We start from the raw sequence: 17,750 nt of genomic DNA on the forward strand, positions 1-17,750 counted from the left end.
CAGGGAGTGGCAAGAGATCTGACTCCAAAGCCCTCATCTTTCCCACCACAGCACACCATTTTCCAGACAAGTGCGCAGGCCCGGAGCCTGTAGAGGCTGAAGTTCCATTCCAGGACCAGTGCCCATGCCCACAGTCTCATACAGTGGGAAGGAGTCGGTCCTCTGGGGCCTAGAAGGCCAAGAAAGCAGCTTGAATTGCTGCCAGCCTGGCAGGGACTGGGGAGAAGGGCACCTTCTTGCTGGTGATCGAGGACGACATTAGCGTTCAGCTCTGACCCCAGGCCAAGCTGCACTCACCTGCACCCATCTCAGACCACTGTCGTATTTAGCAAGTGTGTAGCAGGCTCCGTGTGTGTCAGTGAAGGTCCTCCTCCTCCAAACCAAGCCAAGAACAGCAGGGTCCTAACCCAGAACCGGCCACTTTCTGGTCACTACCAGACCAGGCATCTCCTGTTGCCACTTCCCCATCACATCCCTGATTCTGAGGCCTGCTAGGAGCAAGGAGTTTGCATCTCTTAAGGGGAGAAACGAAGAAGGAAAGAAAAGAAAACTGTGCCTCTCCTTAGCGTTTTGGTAACTGACTTAGCGCAATCTTGGGTTGGTGAGAAAATGGCTTGCTTCTGGGGTGGGGTCTAGACCTCTCCACTGTCTGAATATTCCATGTGTTTGTTTCCCTAGAGGGCTAGAGAACCCTGGATACAGAGTTCAGCAAGAGAGAGTGAAATTAAAAGAGGTTGTGAGTCTTTAACCTTGAGCCTGAAATGAATGTGAATCAATCCCAGACTCTTGGCTTCCCTGAAGCCGGGTAAACATTCGAGTATGTAGGACCCGCCCCAGCCCGGGGCCACGCATTTCCTCAGAGCCCGCCAACACGGGCTGGGTGTCCGGCTCCCTTCGTGCTGATGAAACCAAAATGTCTAAAATCCCATAGGCCTGGTCCTTACCCCGCCCCCCTCCCCCCATGCCCAAATGCGGTTTATGCCCCAAAATCTCACTTTAGGGTAGGCAGGGAAGGGAGGCGGAAGAGCTTTTTTTTCTTCCCGTATATTTTTTTTCATTTCAGCCGCGGAGTGAACCGAAGTGGAGACTTGAGATGGCCATGGCGGGGTGTCCCGAAAAGTCTCGTCCCCACAGTCTTGTCCAGAGCAGTTCATTCTTTCTGTTGTCTCCATGCCAGGGGGAGGGCGAGGGACCTGCATCTCATTGTGTGTCGTCCCCTCTGCATTTTCAATCACATGACAGGGTCCTGGCACCATCTCTCCTCCTCCACTGGGCGCTCCAGCCAGCATCTGACTGCAGTTCAGCCTCCTCAGAACACACTGGGCAGTAGGCTGGGCAGTCCCAGTGATAACTATTCCCATTTTACAGATAAGAAAACTGAGGCCCGCAACACCTTTTTCATTGTTTTCACTTAATCAGGGGTGTAGTGGCCTGCTCCTCAGGAGATCAGAATATTTAAGAGCCGCTACAGAGCCACGAATGGGGAATCCAGGGAGAAAGAAGCCTGAGAGCAGTGAAATGCTTGTCAGAGTACCAGCACTCAGACATCTGGCATCTGCGGGCCCCTGATGCCTCTTATGTAAAGCATGATTCCACCAAGGAGGGTCCCGTGGAGTCCCCAGCCCTGGCACATGAGAAGGAAAAGGGACAGAGATGATTTTGAGAAAACAAGGAAAAATCAGAACTAGTCACGAAGGCTGACAACAAAGTTAACAAAAATAAATAAAGGAAATCAAAACCGTGGGGTCTTACCCAAGACCGAAAAGGATTCCTGACCAACTTGAAGTTAAATTCTTCTCTGTATCCGCTACACGGAAAGGCAGAGGGGCATCTTACATGCTTTAGAAACACTTCCCTCTGAAATAGTAAGATAAACCCCGGGCCGTGATACTGAAAATCCTCAGCCGCAGTCACCTAGAAAACTCACTTCCACGGCCCGGGCTTTCCCCACCCGTGTCCCAGCGGCTAGCTACCCCTGGGTTTAGCTGAAAGTTCTACAAATCCTGGACCACTAGGGCCTCCCCACGAGGGCCCCAGCGGCCACCTGCCTCCCGCAGGCCTGTGGTGCGGAGGCAGCCTCGGCCCGGGGGGGGGGGGGGACCCCTCTCCGCTCCACAGTCACCTTGGCTGACGTTCTGTTCTTTGAGGCCGCGAGACTCCCCCTGCCACGGCCTCTGCTCTGAGCTGGGGCTGAGACCAGAGGAGAAAGCACCTTTTTGTCCCAAGTCCCATCTGTGCCTGGAGATGACAGGCAGGACTTCCCTTTCCCAAGAGTCTGGAGAAGGGACCCCTCTCTTCAACACGGGGGTCCTCTTCCTCTGCAGCCCGTGAGACAGGACAGACGACGACCAGTGAGGCAGTGTGGCCGCTTGCCCGTGGTCAAGGCACCAAAAGTGCCGGAGCCAGGACTCAGGCTCGGGTCTTCCTGACTCTGAGTCCAGGGCTCTCTCCGCTAGGCTGGAAGACTCAGGATCCAACCCCCTTTCACGGTTCAGAGAATCTGGACTTCCAACGAAGACAGAGAAAATGAAAGAATGTGCTGTTTTGTGGCTCAGGTCCACACTCCCTAGAATCCCACGCAGGGCTGGGTTTGGCCATCTGATTCTGGCTTCCTTTTTGGGGGGTTTTGTGTTTTCAAAGCACAAGTAAATAAAATACAAGGAAATAAGAGACCCCAAAGCCAACTCCAATGACTGGCCAGGGCTTTGAGTCAATACTCGAGTGTTTACCTCCCAAATGCATGAAGGAAAGAAACGTTGGGTACAAAGACCTCCGTTCACATTGTCCAGGCTTCCAAGTGTAGCCGTGTGTCTGTCTGTGTGTGCCGTGTGGTTCCTGACCCCTCACCGTGGCATGCTCCCGCCCATGAATGTCATCAGTCAGCCGGCTCCTTCGTGCTTTCTGGCTGCCTTTGCTCTGCACCCCAGAAAGCCCTGAGTTGGCTTTGGTTTGCTTTGCTGCCTTCGGTTTGATGTTCCTCGTGTGTCTCTCCCCATCCCAGCTCATCCAACTGTCTCCCCCCTTTCTGTTCCTCTTCTGTTTGTGACACGTTATCTGTTCCATGTTGTATGGTTTCTTAACTGTGTGTGGTTTTTTTGAAGACTGATTTTCTAAAAATAGCCTCTCCTCCTTCCTCCTCTATTCCCACCTGGTCCCGCACCCCTACTGCATGGTTGAACTTCTGCTCTAAAGTTAACAAGGCTCAGTCTCTCACTAGGTCTGGGTGCCGGCCGGAGTGGACTATGCTTCCTCTAACCACTCTTTCCCACCATCTCTGTGACGGGGCTCGATTCCTCCTGTCCTAATACCGTAGTTCTGACCAAAACCCAAGCAGTTTTTAAAACCTCATGGATGCATATAACCTGAGCCCCCTCTTCCATTCTTCCCCCTCCTGCCCATGCTCATAACACCCAGCGACTGTGGATTCCAGCCGCCTGCTGTGCCCTAACCCCTCCCCCCACCCCGACTCCGAGCCCCCCTCCCCCCCCCAGCTTGGCTGCCAGGCCCCCTCCCCAGGGCGGTGCTTCTCACCCCTGTGCTTCCCTTGCAGATTCGCGTCGTGAAGGCGTTCCGTAGCTCTCTCTATGAAGGTCTAGAAAAGCCTGAGTCTCGAACCTCCATCCATAATTTCATGGCTCACCCCGAATTCCGGATCGAAGATTCCCAGCCCCACATCCCCCTCATCGACGACACCGACCTGGAAGAAGATGCCGCGCTCAAGCAGAACTCGAGCCCGCCTTCGTCGCTCAACAAGAACAACAGCGCCATCGACAGCGGGATCAACCTGACGACCGACACAAGCAAATCAGCTACCTCTTCAAGTCCAGGGAGCCCCATCCACAGCCTGGAGACGTCGCTTTAGCTGAGGACCCCGCCGCCACCCACCCCCGGGCCCCACCCATCCAGGCACCCAGCTCACCCAAGCAGCAACGAGCAACAACAGGAAACCAAATACTGGCGAGAAAACCAACATTTCCACCCAACAGACCCTTTTTTCTGGCTGCGATGCTGTTTGAACTCTTTTTCACTCTGAGGCAAGGGGCGGGGTCTCCTTGGGGGGAGTGGGGGGAGGCTCACAGGAGTGAGCGATTTTCCCAGAAGGAGCCCTTCCCGGCTCCCGCCCGCGAACATGGACCAGCCATGCACCCGCCAGGCCACCACGTCCCCTGCATGAATGTACTGTACACTTCCAGTCCTCCCCTTGTTTGGTTTGGGGGGAGGGAGGGGGTCGGGGAGGGTTTTTTGTTTGTTTTCTTAGGCGGGAACTGACAACAGACTCTTTTCTGAGACTATTTATCCAATCCACTGGTCTGTGAGTTTTTGAAATGCTTGCACAGCATGGTCTCAGTTGCATAGGTTAATTTAACAACGTTTTGAAACTGCAGAGCTTAACTCACCTAGTAAATTTGCACCAATGGAACCGAAGAACTTCATAGACACTCACAAGGTTATATCCATTTCTTTGTATCTATATCAACGTATACTTTTCCGAGACTGTATACGTCCATATAGATAGGTATATATATATATATATATATATATATATATATATATACACACAAGGATATATAAAGTTTTTTTGCCGGCATGTTGCCTTGTTTCCGCTTAAATTGCTCTATTTTAACTTATTTATGTCCTAAAACAAGAATGTAATTTGTTTACAAACCTGTAGATAACGTCTTTGGCTATTTGTACGGTTTAAGAACACTGGTGGCTGGTGGCTGGGATGCTAGAAAGACGGCTCAGCCCAACAGACACTTCCCTGGATTGCATCCTTGATGTTTTACAATAGCCATGCTCTGATTTTTGCCTGCTGTTTCCGTTCCATTATGTCACTACCGTGGGCGGCTCAGGCAGAAGCCAAACGCTACCGAGTGTCCATCCAGAGGGGGTTAACACCATGCTCGTGCTCTGTAGACGCAGGGAGAGGAGGAGAGAAGGCTTCCTAACAGCCGGCTCGGCCCGAGGATGACGGGGCCCGCCAAGCTCTGGTTGAAGACTTTTCTCTCGATGAAACTCGCTTGAGTTTACTAAGAGCATTTCAGAAAAAGGTTCTCTTTGGCACTGTCCGTACAGAGATGGAGGTAGTGTCGCAATATTATAAATGCTACTGTGTTGATTTTTTTTTTTTTTTTTTAGTAATTTAGAAGTTTATTTACTTATAAATTGCAGCGTCTGAGCTGTTGGCATACTGAATGAGGATCATTAAGGCCTGCTGCTTTTATTTTTATTTTTGAAGAAGAATAGCCTTTTTCTCTGCACTATTTAGATCCGAACGAACCTTATGATGTGTATATTGAGATGTATTCAGTGTGATTTTTAAACCAAATTGTCTTCCTGTAGTCGCAATATATACTGTAGCCTTCCGACGGCAAGTCTTGCTTTCCCAGACAGAAAGCCATTCTGAAACCCTACAGTATCACAGGTGAGAAAAGGTGGTTATTTTCGCCCCAAGACAATAACGGCACTAGGAACCCCACTTAACGAGAGCTTATTTAATTGTACGTCAGCCTCTTAACTGCTAAGCACTTTGTGGGTATCAGCTGTTTTCATAAAAGAACTTTTGTATTTAATACAAAGTTTGCTTTGAGACTTTTCAGCATACAATCTTTTTCCATAAACTTGTACAGTGCAAAAGACATTTTGAATACCATGATCGATGACGTCCCATGCATCGAGGAAAACCAAACACTTTTTCACCTCGCTTGCAAAACCCGCATTCCTCACGCCGACCCTTCCCACAGTTGCTCTGTGTCTGCTCGGCCCTTCCCTTCTCAAGGCCCAGAGAATTCTTCCACACACAAGATGAGAGCCACTCGGGAAAAGAGCCATAGTCAGCTGGGAGGGCCTACGTCTGGGTGGCCGTGAAGAAAACCTGAGGGTTTGGGATCCCAAGTCAGCCCATCCCACCTGGCAAAACCTTCCCGGAAGGAGGACCTTCTGTGTGCAAGAGCATCACCTGCATGTCGTGAAGGAATATCTCTGAATGTACCCAGCAGAGGAAACTGCATCCCCAAAGGGGTGACCAGCCCTCAGATACGCCTATTGGATTCCAACATAAACACCACCAGAAGCCAGCCCACTGCTCACCTGCCGAGAAAGCAAAGACCCGCACGTGGAAAACGTGGAGCAGCCCTGGATCACCGTGGTTTTTCGTAGTTTCTTTTCTCAAGGTTTTCCATCTCCCCACCTTCTTCGCTCCAGTCTTGTGTCCATGACCTCATCCCGCGACGCCAGGAAAGCTGCGCTTGCACAACTGTGCTCCCTGTTTTTTTGGAGCCAGGACACAGGGAAAACCAGGAGGGGTTTCTCTGAGGGGAGCCTCGCTTGGAGAACAGGGAGCAGCGGAAGTGACGGAGGACACCCGACATCCGCGTTGGGCTCTTCTTGTCAGGAATGATGGATGCTCACACACACACACACACACACACGCACGCACGCACACACGCACGCACGCACACGCACACAGGAAATGATTGGTTTGTCCAAACTCACTGTAGTTCATACAGCTTGCACTCTGCGTCCTTTATCTAGCAGCATGGGGTACATTTGGCAGTTCACCCCATTAGGGGGTAAATAATTTATGACCATTCATCTGTTTTTATGAATTTTTTTATCTAGACAATAACTGTAAATAAAGAACTCACCGTCTCTGTTCATTTAATACTATGCAATGGTTATGCTTCAGTTGCTGACTCTTCTTACTCCCGCAGTGTGATTCTGAGCTGTCTGTGGTTTTAAAAAAAAAAAAAAAAAGGAAAAAAACCAAACTCGAACAGAACACAGTACATATATCTTCTGTAATGTATATATTTTTTTCCTGGTTTGGGACTGCACCATCCACGGAGCTGCTTTTCTGTCCTCTGGACGAGGGCTCCAGGAGAAGGTAGCAGATTCATGCTGAGGTCTAAGTTTAGCAACTCGTCTCCCCTGAACAGATAAGGGCGAAGGGCCCATTTAGCGGCCCCTGACGCTGGAGAATCATCCACTTTTGGAGGTGGGCGAGGGAGGAAGTGTGTCCTCCCTGCAGCTGAGGCAGTGCTCTCCCTAACCCAGAAGCAGCCTCGATGGCTCCCACCAACCCCTCACCACGGCCCCTGCCCTCCTTTGTCCCAACTGGAACACAGAGCACTCTCTGCTTTTGAGACCAGACCAGTGGCAATGACGGTCCCCGGCCAAGGGCTCTGGACCCGTCTCAGCCTGGGTATTCTGCCACCCAAGCAACCACTCTTTTGCCAACCATGTTGAAATGCCCCCTGCGCCACATACTGATGGCTTTTATAGATTCGGGTCTATTTCTGGAATTTCTCTTCTGTCCCCTTATCCGGGTGTCTCATCTGGCACCAGCCATACGGTTTTAATTACTGTGGCTTTATACGTTTTATCATGTGATAGGATAAATACCCTTCTCTCTCTCTCTCTCTTTTTTTAAACAGAATTTGCGGGTTATTGTCTCACAGCTGTTCTTTCAAGTAAACTTTAAAATGTTGCCAAGTCCTCTCCCAGCCCTTGCCCTTCCCCCACCCCAAACGCTAGGCCCTGTGATTCGATGCGCAAACATCTTCCTGCCATTGTAAGCACTGTTCACTCAGGGTCGCTAAATAGAGCGTCTCATCAGGAGAAACACAAAGATGTCCTAAATCTTAGGGGGAGGCTGGATGTTCCCCCCGACAACATCTTGCCTATACCCGAAAAGCAAGGGCATCAACACGAGAGGCCACCAAGTCCCCTCCCAAGCTCAGTTTGGGACCCAAAGTCACCCACCTTGGGTGTGCTGGAGTCACCCCTCCACCTTCCCCAGTCCAGAAGAGAAAGAAGGCTCTCTCCCAGACCTGGAGCTACCAGAATGTGTGGCCCGGTTGCTTATATTTCTAATTCTCCTCATGGAGAAACATTTATTCCCATCTCCTTCTCCTGAACTGCTTTTATTTTTTGGGGAGGGGGGGGCGCTGGGAGGCGGGGGGAGTTCACTTCTTGTTCTTTATGCAAAGTTTTTTCAGTGGTTGCATGATAGGTCCTTTGGGATGCAGCCATTTCTTTCCTGGACCTTCACCCCACCCTGGCCCCCTGCCCACTCTTGATCCACTTACAGGAGGCTGTCAGCCAGGTGCACTGTGACGTGCCTCCCACCCAAAACTCTCTCCATAGTGTCCGAGATCCCATCAGAAGATGGGAGGGGTGCATTTCTTGAACACTTCGGGTCTTCCAGACCCAAGGCCTAAATCAAACAACAGCAGAAAATCCCCAGGTCCTTTCCAAGTTCCAAAGCAAGTTCTCCTGATTGTGATGTAGAGATCCTACTCACCCAAGTAGAGAGAAGGGGCTCCCAGGCCCCGGGCATCAGCCATCACCCCCTCCAGCAAACACAAGACATTTGAGGCTGCTCTGGGACCTTCTCAGCCCCCGAAGTCTGTTTTGTAATGCCTGTGGTGCTCTCCCTCCGGACCTTTCCTCTCGGGGGTCGCCACACTTTGCTAACTCTTGTGTGCACATATTTTATAACAGAGTAGCGAGGAAATGGTGCCGTTCCAGCTTCCACGAGCTGCCCGGGCTCTGGGGGGGGCTCTGGGGCAATGGGGGCTGGGAAGTGACTGTGCTCTTATTGTACACTCTTTATTTTCTCTGTATCTCTGGCTTGTGCTCTTTGTAACTAATGGGATTTGTCTGCCTTTTCAACACTATACTGAGCAATAACAATAAATGCACACGTGGAAACGCAGACACGGTACACATCACAAGGCCTTTTTCCGCAGGGTCCTCGCCCTCTGTGGATTTGACTCGGGAAAACTGAGTCTCTGGGAGGGAAAGGCGCTTTGCCCCAGGGTGCATGGCTCAGTGGGCGTCTGTCTCCTTCCACCAGGTCAACCTTTTCAAACATCCACCATTTGAGGGAGAGAAGTTGAACCTGCCATAAGTCATTGACCTTTCGTGAGAAACAGCGAACAGTCCCAAAAAGAAAGACTTGGCAGGGGGGGGGGGAGGGGGAGGAAGAAAGACTCAGGAGGAGGAGGAGGAAGAGATTTGGGGACAGAGGGTCTGGGAGGTAGGGGTACAAATGGGGGAAAGATAAGAAGGGCCTGATTTGGGGTCCAGAATCAACTGGAGGGAGGTGATGGGAGCTATGGACAAAGGATGTAGGTGGGATCCCTTACTGGGGAGGGGGAGGCAGAGGGGAGCCTGGCACCCTAAGAATCTGAACTTTGCAAACCACTGCTGAGCAATAGCAGAAAACAAGAATGTGCCCAGACCAAGAGATAGTCTCAATGTTGGTTCAAAGCTTGAGGGTTGCACATGTGCACCTCCCCCCACCAACACACACACCCCCACACACGCACGCACACACGCTAAAGGCCAGCCCTTCTGAGGGAGAACTGACCTCCAGACCAAGCACGATGAGCCCATCCAGCTTCCAAACAGTTTCACATCCCAGAGACCATTTACTCCCAACATCAGCCTTCGGCATAGGTATTATAATCCCCACTTAGCAGACGAGAAGACAGCAGCTCAGGAGAGGTGAAGGGTACACCCACCTAGGAAGGAGAAGATACACGAGTGATCCTAACGGTCGCGATGCCAGAACTGGCCCTCGAAACTTCTGTATTACAGTCCCACCAGCAAATACCTTAATGAATAAGATACAACTGCATCGTCTCTCCCAAATCCCCAGTCTCTCCAACTTCAATGCCTACTCGGGGGGAATCCTTTAACAACTATATTATTTGTATTATATCAAAAATATCATTGTCCCCATTTTCCACTCGAGAAAAGCAAGGCTCAGAGAGAGGTAACGCACCCAGAGAATCAGGGTGCAGCTACAGATTAAAGGCCAGGGCTTGGCCCTTGAAGAACAGGACACCCAAGCACCCTGGCCCCTTTGAGCCCCTGCTCCACTTTAAGCGCCACCGCCAACATCCCTGCAATATTCTCCCATTAGGGGGAAATAATCTTGAATCTCGGGTGGGGGTGGAAGGGTGGGCTACCGCCTGGACGCCCAGCACTTAACTCTTGAACACCCCACAACCTTGGCCCCCGCTCCGAAGTTCCCTGATGCTCTAGGTCCGTCACGCTCTCTGAGCCCTAACATCTGCCCTCCAGTAGTGACCATCACCATCTAGAACTCTTCCGTCTAGTGTCAAGACAGAAACTGAGGGATTGTGACTTAAACAAGGGGTGCCTAGACTCTATCCTACGTCACTGGACTCATTAACGCCGTGAGGGGTCCTGGGCTGCCAGACCACGTGCGGCTGAGGGGAGCTTCCGGGCTCCGTCCAGCAGTACTGCATTCTCATTGTGCTTGGAGGAAGCCCGGGACCTAGGGGTTGGGGACACCGGGGTTTAGGTTCTGGGTGCTAGCTTCAAGAGCCTAGCTGACATCCCCCCCCCCTGCCTGGGGTATCCACCTGGCAGACCAGACTCACAGGATCCCAGGACTGTGGGGGAGGGGCAGTTCGGAGGCGTTGGCTCGCTCCCAATTCTTGGAAAAGGCAGGGTGAGAGGGCTCAGCCTCTGGGAACTGGCATTCCCTGCCCTTCTCTGCCTCTGATCCCAACTTTGGGTCCTCAGGAGGGACGAACAAGAAAGCACTAGGACCAGTCTACCCACCGCCCTAAAAATGACTCATCCTACAAGGTTCACCCTAAGGCCGGTTGCACCCACACCCGCAGGGAGGGAGGTGAAGCTGTGGTTATGAATCCTTCCTTTCGTGTACGGATCCCAGGAAAAGGGAAGGGCGCTTCCGGAGAGAAGACCAGCTACAGCTACGGATTCCGTAAGCGCGGGGTAGGAGCCTGGCCTCGGAAGCGAGAGCTCCACCCCCTTTGGTCTCGACGCTCTGCACGCAGAAGGGGCGGGGCCTTCGGTGGGCGGGGCACCGCCCGGGAAAGGCACGGACCTTTCGTGCGAGCGGAGCGTGTTGCTACCCGGAGGCTCTGGCGCCGCGGTCCGACCGCCGGCCAGCCCGGCGCCGGAAGTGAGCTGTTCGGGGGCGCCGCCGGGAGCTGCCACGTCCGAGACCGGGAGCTGCCCACCGTCGCAGCCATGGTGAGTGTGGGGTCCGGGGACGCGGCCCTCCCGGGTTCCACGACTGTGCGGACGTTCAAGCCCCAGACCGGGGCCCCTCAGCTCCCCCTCCCCGCTTCGAGGTTTGCGGGGCTCTGGTCTTGTCCCTCGGAACCTGTCGGAGGGGGAGGCCAGAGGGAGGCCTTAGAACCTCTTAGAACTCTGCGGACCGCCTTGCTGCCGCGTCTCTTGCTTTTTTTTTTTTTTTCCTCCTCTCCCTCTTCCCCCAACAATTGAAAACAAAACCCAGAACACCGTAGGTGCTACTGTATATCCCGAACCCTTAGCAAGTTCCAAGCGTTGTCCATAATCTCCGCCTGCTAACAGCCCTGCAGAATAGGTGCTGTTATTATTGACACGTTACACGTGAGGGAGCTTGTTCGGAGAGGTGAAGCCCCTTATACAGCTGCTAAGTGGCAGAGCTGAGATTCGAACCCTCTTAGCCAGTCCTTTCCACCGCCTATCACCTCTCCTTGCAGAGATGTATGGGGAACAGTTGCTCGGCGTAGGGCCCGCAGGTATGATGGGCACTTCCAAGAAACTCATGTGAGGATGAGCCTTCAAATGACCCTCCGGGGTTGGGGCTCAGTTGTTTAAATCTCTGGGATCCAGTGTACAGTCGTTCCACATTTATTCTTTGAGTGAATGACTGAATGGTAACTAATGAATAAAATCATGTCGCTGGAGCCAGGCAGGGGGGTTGGAGGGGGGAGATCCAGAGTAAACGAGTGCTCTCAGGAAATTTGGGTGTGCCTGGGTTTTTTGAGGAAACCTGGATGAACCAGAAGTGAGGACACTGGGTTTAGTTCTTGCTCTGCAGGGTTTGAAATTACCCGTCTCTTTTGGCCCCTGATTGTTCAGCCGCTGAGTAGAATCTCTCACGCTCTGATATTCGGCGCTCTATAAATGAAATTTTAACTCCCCAGCCGATTCTGAAGGACTGAATTGTTTTAAGGGCTGTCTCTTACTACTTAACAAGGACCAGACAACGTGAGGTGCTCGGGAGGAAGGACTTTTTTGGAAAAGAGCTTGAAAAGAAAAGAGAGAACGCTTGTTAAGAAGTGCGGTTCCCACCAGTCCTGGCTGGTGGATGAGGATGGTTAAAAATTAATGCTGGTTTTCCCTAAGGCCCTTTGGTGACCTAGGGCAAAACTAACCAGTAAACTGTGTTCCTGACTTTGCTTAGCCCTCAGCCACTGATTTAGGGAAGTCAGGGTAACAACTACTTTATATTGTAGATAGGCAGGCTGGTGGAGTGGAGAGCTTTGCGAGCTGGGAATTAACAGGTGGGGCTCTTTTTCCACCCCCCTTCCCCCCCTTGAACGAGCTCTTTGACTTTGGCTAGTGCTCCCTCTTGTGGGTTTCTTCGTCGTCTTAGTTATCAGGTGGCTCCAGTTCATTCTGCCCTTTGTCCTTCCCGGGGCATCTGTGAGAGTACTTTGTAACCCAGACAGCTTGGCAGGAGGAAGAGACTCTTTGTCTTCGGTACTTGCCTTTGCAGACCTTGGAGCTCTGCTTGTTAGGGAGTCTAGAATCTGACGAAAAAACCGGTGCGTCCTTGCGATGTACTGCTTCCTTTGGAACTGCTTTGCAACTGCCCTCTTCCAGTGTCCACCTTTCCGAAAATTCAAGTCAGACTTTATACCTGCAGGGCTTGTACCGGAAAAAAATGAAATGGGAGAGGTGATAAGAAATACCAGTTTCAGGTGCCCCGGCAGCTGAAGTTGGTGAAGCATCCAACTCTTGGTTGCCGCTCAGAGTCAGGATCTCACAGTCATAAGATCGAGCCCCAAGTCAGGCTGCAGTCTGGGCTTGGAGCCTGTTTGGGATCCTCTCTCTCTCTCTCTCCCTCCCTCTCTCCCTCTCTCCCTCTCTCCCTCTCTCTCTCCCTCTCTCCCTCTCTCTCTCTCTCTCTCTCCCCCTCCCTCCCTCCCCCCCTTTTGTCCTCCTCCGTTTTCTCACTTGCTATCTCTTTCTCTCTCAAAAAAAAAAAAAAAAAGAAAGAAAAAAAGAGAAGAAATACAATTCCAAACTGAGACCTCCCTTCCAGTCCTTTTCTGTCCCAAGAATTTAAAGGGAATAGTGATTGAGCAAAGTAAAGCAGTCTGGTTTTGTTAATTTACTTATTCATTGTGCAAGCAGTCACTGAGTTCCTTTTGGTTGCAAAGCACTGTGCTTGGGTGATTTAAAAGATTCAGAACTGTGGATGACACAGACCCTGGTGTTCATTTTGTGTTGAGAGAAGAAACAGTGTAAAGTGGGGGCACCTGGGCGGCTCAGTCAGTTAAGCATCTGACTTCAGCTCAGGTCATGATCTCACGGTTCGTGGGTTCAAGCCCATGTCAGGCTCTGTGCTGACAGCTGGGAGCCTGGAGCCTGCTTCAGATGCTGTGTCTCCCTCTCTCTCTGCCCCTCCCCCCCCCCACGCTTCTGTGCTTGCACATGAACGCACGTGCTCTCTCTCAAAAATAAATAAAAAATTTTAACACAGTGTAAAGTGCTGTAGACATTAAGTGCTTAAGATATTCAGAGGAGTCCAGCAGGTTGGGGAATTTGGGAATCTTCAAGAAGAGGGGCATGATCTGAGCTGGACCTCAAAGAGTGCATAGGAGGGTGATGACCGTGGCCGCTGGGTTCCAGCCCTATAAGCTGCGAGGCCCTGGATCCCAGTGAGTGACAGACTAGGATCGGTCACAGATGGTGGGGCAGGGGGCAACTTCAGGAGAAACTTGAACCAGCTCTCCAAGTCTTAGGTGTTAACCCTGTTACGTAAAAAACTGCCTGTAATGTCAGAAGCTGTGTCATCCAGGAAGGGAATGACAGAGCTCCCCCAGGGTGCCTCTTTACCCTCAAAAGTAGCCACGACTAGTTGCCATCCCCGCCCCCGCCTTTGCTCATGGTATTCCCTGTGCTTGGACTTTACTTACCCCTGTGCCACCGGGCAAGTTTCTCCTCCTCCGAGCCCCAGTTCGTGTCTGCCAGCACCAGCAGCCCAGGGTGTTACCGTGCACATAAACCACTGTTAAAGTACTTCTCCTTCCATGTCAGGGTTAATTATGTACCGTATTCTTAGGGGGAAGAAATACTTCTTTGCTTTTTTTTTTTTTTTTTTTTAATTTTGAGAGGGAGAGAGCACGCATACAAACAAGGGTGGGGTAGGGAGAGAGTCCTAAGCAGCTGCACAATGTCAGCACAGAGCCTGATGGGGGGGCTCCGGCTTACTAACTGTCAGGTTAGGTCATGACCTGAGCCGAAGTCAAGAGTCAGACACTTAACCAACTGAGCCATCCAGGTGCCACCAGAAATACTTGTTATTCATGTCTGTATCTCCATTCCCTGGCAAAAAGACATGCTTAACGTAAGTGTTTAATGAACGAGTGAACAAATGCAGGCAAGAACTTTAGAAACGACTGATAGGCTTAATTTGCATTCTAACTGCCATCTGTTCGTTTACTAGCTATATGTTTGGTTCTAGGTATCGGTCATTAACACTGTGGACACGTCCCATGAGGACATGATTGTAAGTATTCCGTTAGCCTTCCCTCACGGGCTGCACGGGTGTGCATTTCGGGGCAGGAGAGCATTTCTGTCCATCGTTCATAAATCCAGTGTGGCTTTGCACCCTTTAGTCAGGCCGTAGCCTCGGGGTGTGGTCATTCTCCCGGCTGTGGCTGTGCCTGCCGCATTAGCAGGACCCTGGCACTCTGGTCACTCTGGCGGGAGGAAGCTGGGCATGGTTTAGAGCCCACGGCCCTCGGTCCTCAGGCCAGCACAGTCACCTGCTCTGAGGCGGAGGCTGGTGTGAAGGTCTGACAATGGTTTTCCCACCTGCCTTCCTCCTGCTGCCACTTCCTAGCCCCATAGCAAAGGGGGCTGAAAGAAGAGAGCACAGGAAGGTTACTCGGAACAAAGGCAGAGAGCAGGCACCGCAAAAGCCCGAAGCAGCTGACGTAGGACTGCCACCGACAGCAGGCCAGGCAAAGCCCTTCGAACCAGAAGTCATTAGCTCAGGGCGTTTCCTGAGAGGCAGACCTTCAGAATCAGGGACCAGGGCTGAGTGTCCAGGACAGCGCGGTGGGGCGGGGCTCAGTGTCCGAGACTGCACGGTGGGGCGGGGCTCGGTGTCCGGGACAGCGCGGTGGGAGAAGGTCCGGAGATTAAAGTCTCACAGCGAAGATGCAGAGTCTGCTGCATGCGGGGCCACCCTCCCAGGGCTCCTGCCCTCACAGCCTCACCGGCGGCTGCTTTCGGGCTTCTGAGAAGCTGCCCGGGTTCACGTGGTGTATATGGTTTTTGGACTCGGTTGTGTGTTGGTCTGGCTGTAAGACCACACCTCCGTAGAAACTGCGTGGTATGTGGGTAAGAAAATCCTATCTGAGACTCCCGCCAGTCCCTTTTCTGGGCACTGATTTCCCCACAAGTAAAATGGGGACAATAATGGCTAAGCTAACCTACTGGTGTGGATTAGGTTTGAGAAGCCGATGAGGCAAAGTAGTAATGGCAACAACTCTTAAAGCAGATGCCACCAGTAGCCCCGTTTAAAGAGAAGGAAACAGGTTTAAGGAGATTATGTCATTTTTCTAAGGTTGCAAGGCAGGTAAGGTAAAAAGATAGGCTTTAAGCCCTGTAGGTACTGTGCCCTGCTTCCTGTTGAGCATGTGATGGCGCTCTGCAGAAGTGCCCAGAAATCTGTCCTAACGCTTGCATTGCCTGCCTTCCAAGAAGTCAGGACCTAGAAGAGTGGAGGGGGTTGGCTTCCAGAGAAGAATCGGCACGTGTTTCTCAGGTAGAGACATGAGGAAAGAACGTTGAAGCAGACAGAATGATTGCTTCTGTTGAAAGAGTGTGAGTGCTCCTGAACACAGCAAGACTGGCAGCTGGTAGTTCCTGAAACCCCCAAGATGAGACAGCTGAAGAAGGTACCATCTTCGGAATAGGCAGCAAACAGGAAGGACCAGGATGCAGTGGGAGAGCAGGCGTTGTGGCTCAGGGGAACCGGATAGACCAGAGCTGTGGGCAGGGACCAGCCCTAGGTCTGGATGAACAGTTAGCATCCAGAAGGTCCGTTCATCAGTGGTGGGGCCGGTGACATTTAAGGTGTTGGTGAAGAGTCTGGGTACTGGGCATACTACTAGGGGAAAGGTCTAGTACTAATGCAGGAACAGAGGTCCGCCAAGAATCTAAGGTCATGGGTGGAGAAAGGAGCCCAAATGTCTGAGTAGAACCTTGTGTCCAGGCCCGGTTTGAGTTACTGGGGACCTCACTGGGGACTGCAGGCCGTCAGAGGCTGCTCCTCCGGACCAGCATTGGCCCTGGGCTCTGGGGCCGAGGTGAACACGCAGGTCTCTTGCCAGTAGCCGGCAGGGCCTCAGAACGTGGTGCGGCGTGAAGAAGGAAGAAGAGGGAGACTAGCCAGTTGGCGTTCCGTCTCCCCTACCCACCCTACAGAATAGGCTTGGAAAGGACTTCCCATGTTTGCGAAGGGTCTGAAAGCAGCCAGGTGTGGCTTTCCTTGTCCCTTCAGAAAGACCGTGCCCCTCAGGGAAATGGCAGTGTCGGGACACTAGCTTGTTGCCTGACAGTGGTGCTGCTTTGAGGTTAATTTCAGGTAAATTCTGGGGTAGACTGTGACGACCCCGCCCCCGGCCGCCCGGCTGCGGGCTTGCTGAGCTCTCCTCCCTTTGCAGCACGATGCCCAGATGGACTACTACGGCACCCGCCTGGCCACCTGCTCGTCAGACAGGTCTGTCAAGATCTTCGATGTGCGAAATGGAGGACAGATCCTCATCGCCGACCTCAGGGGGTGAGTGCAGCCCCACCGGGCGGGGTCTCACAGGACGGTGGGACTGCTCGGGAATGGCAGGGAGAGCCAGGAACCCGGGCCAGAGGAGCCCGTGGGGCAGTCAGCAGAGAGAACACCAGGCTCCCAGCCAGGTGACTGCCCTCAGTGGACATCCGGGCCGAGGGACCCAGGGATACACCCCAGCGTTGCCACCCACATACTCACTAGCAGACCCTGGGCAAGGGCCAGTCTGCCTCTCAGGGCCTTCACCTGCTCACCCTCAAAACTGCCGTTGCTGCCTCCTCCCAGGCAGAGCCTGCTCACCACAGGCCTGCAGTAGCTACTGCTCCTTTTAAAAGTGGGAAATGACCTTTTTGTTGTTGTTTGGCTAACATGATCTAAGGTGGCACTCAGAGGCAGTAATGCAAGGATGACGTTGATGTAAGAGTGCATTAGTAATGATAGAAATCCCATAGATGTGCCTGTTCGCCCATGGCACATACTCAGTAACGTTTACAGATGCTCGATTTATCCTCTCCCTGCTGAGATTCTTGAGATGCTGGCTGGTCCTTATGCCCATGTTTCTACCGCTTTCCCTCATTCCACTGCCTTTCAAATAAAGGGGAGTTCCTAACCTGGATTCCACGGGTCTCTGAGGGTTCTGTGGATGGCATTCAAGGGTTGGTGAACTGGGGCTGAGGAAGAAAATCACATCTTTATATTCAGTGCCTCCGATATTTAGCATTTCAGAGCCCCTGTAACCTGGTTTCCAGTACAGGACACACGTTTTCCTGTCACATTAGTCGTAGCTGACTCAGGGTAGCACTTACACTCATCGCTGCTTTCAAATGAGAGTGGTTATCAGACCTGCCACTAGAGGTTGTTAGTTAATGTGCTGACCGAGAAGTGC

The 17,750-nt window shown here is 52.1% G+C and overlaps 2 protein-coding genes and 1 long non-coding RNA gene across 6 annotated transcripts in view; 2 read left to right on the top strand and 1 right to left on the bottom strand.

Moving 5' to 3' along the window:
• ATP2B2 (ATPase plasma membrane Ca2+ transporting 2) overlaps positions 1 to 6,669 on the top strand; it is a 112,299-nt gene extending 105,630 nt beyond the window's left edge. For 3 of the 4 annotated variants that reach the window (XM_039231385.1, XM_039231384.1, XM_039231381.1), the window contains one exon: positions 3,551 to 6,669. In XM_039231385.1, coding sequence (XP_039087316.1) covers positions 3,551 to 3,862 — 312 coding nt within the window. In that variant the 3' untranslated portion in view covers positions 3,863 to 6,669. Of the gene's footprint in view, positions 1 to 678; positions 734 to 3,550 lie in introns of all 4 variants that reach the window. The other variant, XM_039231382.1, reaches the window with a different exon arrangement.
• A 1,459-nt stretch (positions 6,670 to 8,128) lies between these two features.
• On the bottom strand, positions 8,129 to 10,114 carry LOC120231317. The gene is made up of 3 exons (XR_005528303.1): positions 10,004 to 10,114; positions 9,377 to 9,530; positions 8,129 to 8,218 (listed from the first exon to the last, which is right to left on the bottom strand). It is a non-coding gene; the product is annotated as an uncharacterized LOC120231317 (long non-coding RNA).
• Positions 10,115 to 10,671: 557 nt separating this feature from the next.
• SEC13 (SEC13 homolog, nuclear pore and COPII coat complex component) overlaps positions 10,672 to 17,750 on the top strand; it is a 35,069-nt gene continuing 27,990 nt past the window's right edge. Inside the window, 3 exon segments of the mRNA XM_039231386.1 lie at positions 10,672 to 11,040; positions 14,534 to 14,578; positions 16,746 to 16,861. Coding sequence (XP_039087317.1) covers positions 10,687 to 11,040; positions 14,534 to 14,578; positions 16,746 to 16,861 — 515 coding nt within the window. The 5' untranslated portion in view covers positions 10,672 to 10,686.

This window comes from Hyaena hyaena, unplaced genomic scaffold (genome assembly GCF_003009895.1).
Source record: "Hyaena hyaena isolate Hyena2069 unplaced genomic scaffold, ASM300989v1 scaffold_56, whole genome shotgun sequence".
In the NCBI taxonomy this organism is placed as follows: Eukaryota; Metazoa; Chordata; class Mammalia; order Carnivora; family Hyaenidae; genus Hyaena; species Hyaena hyaena.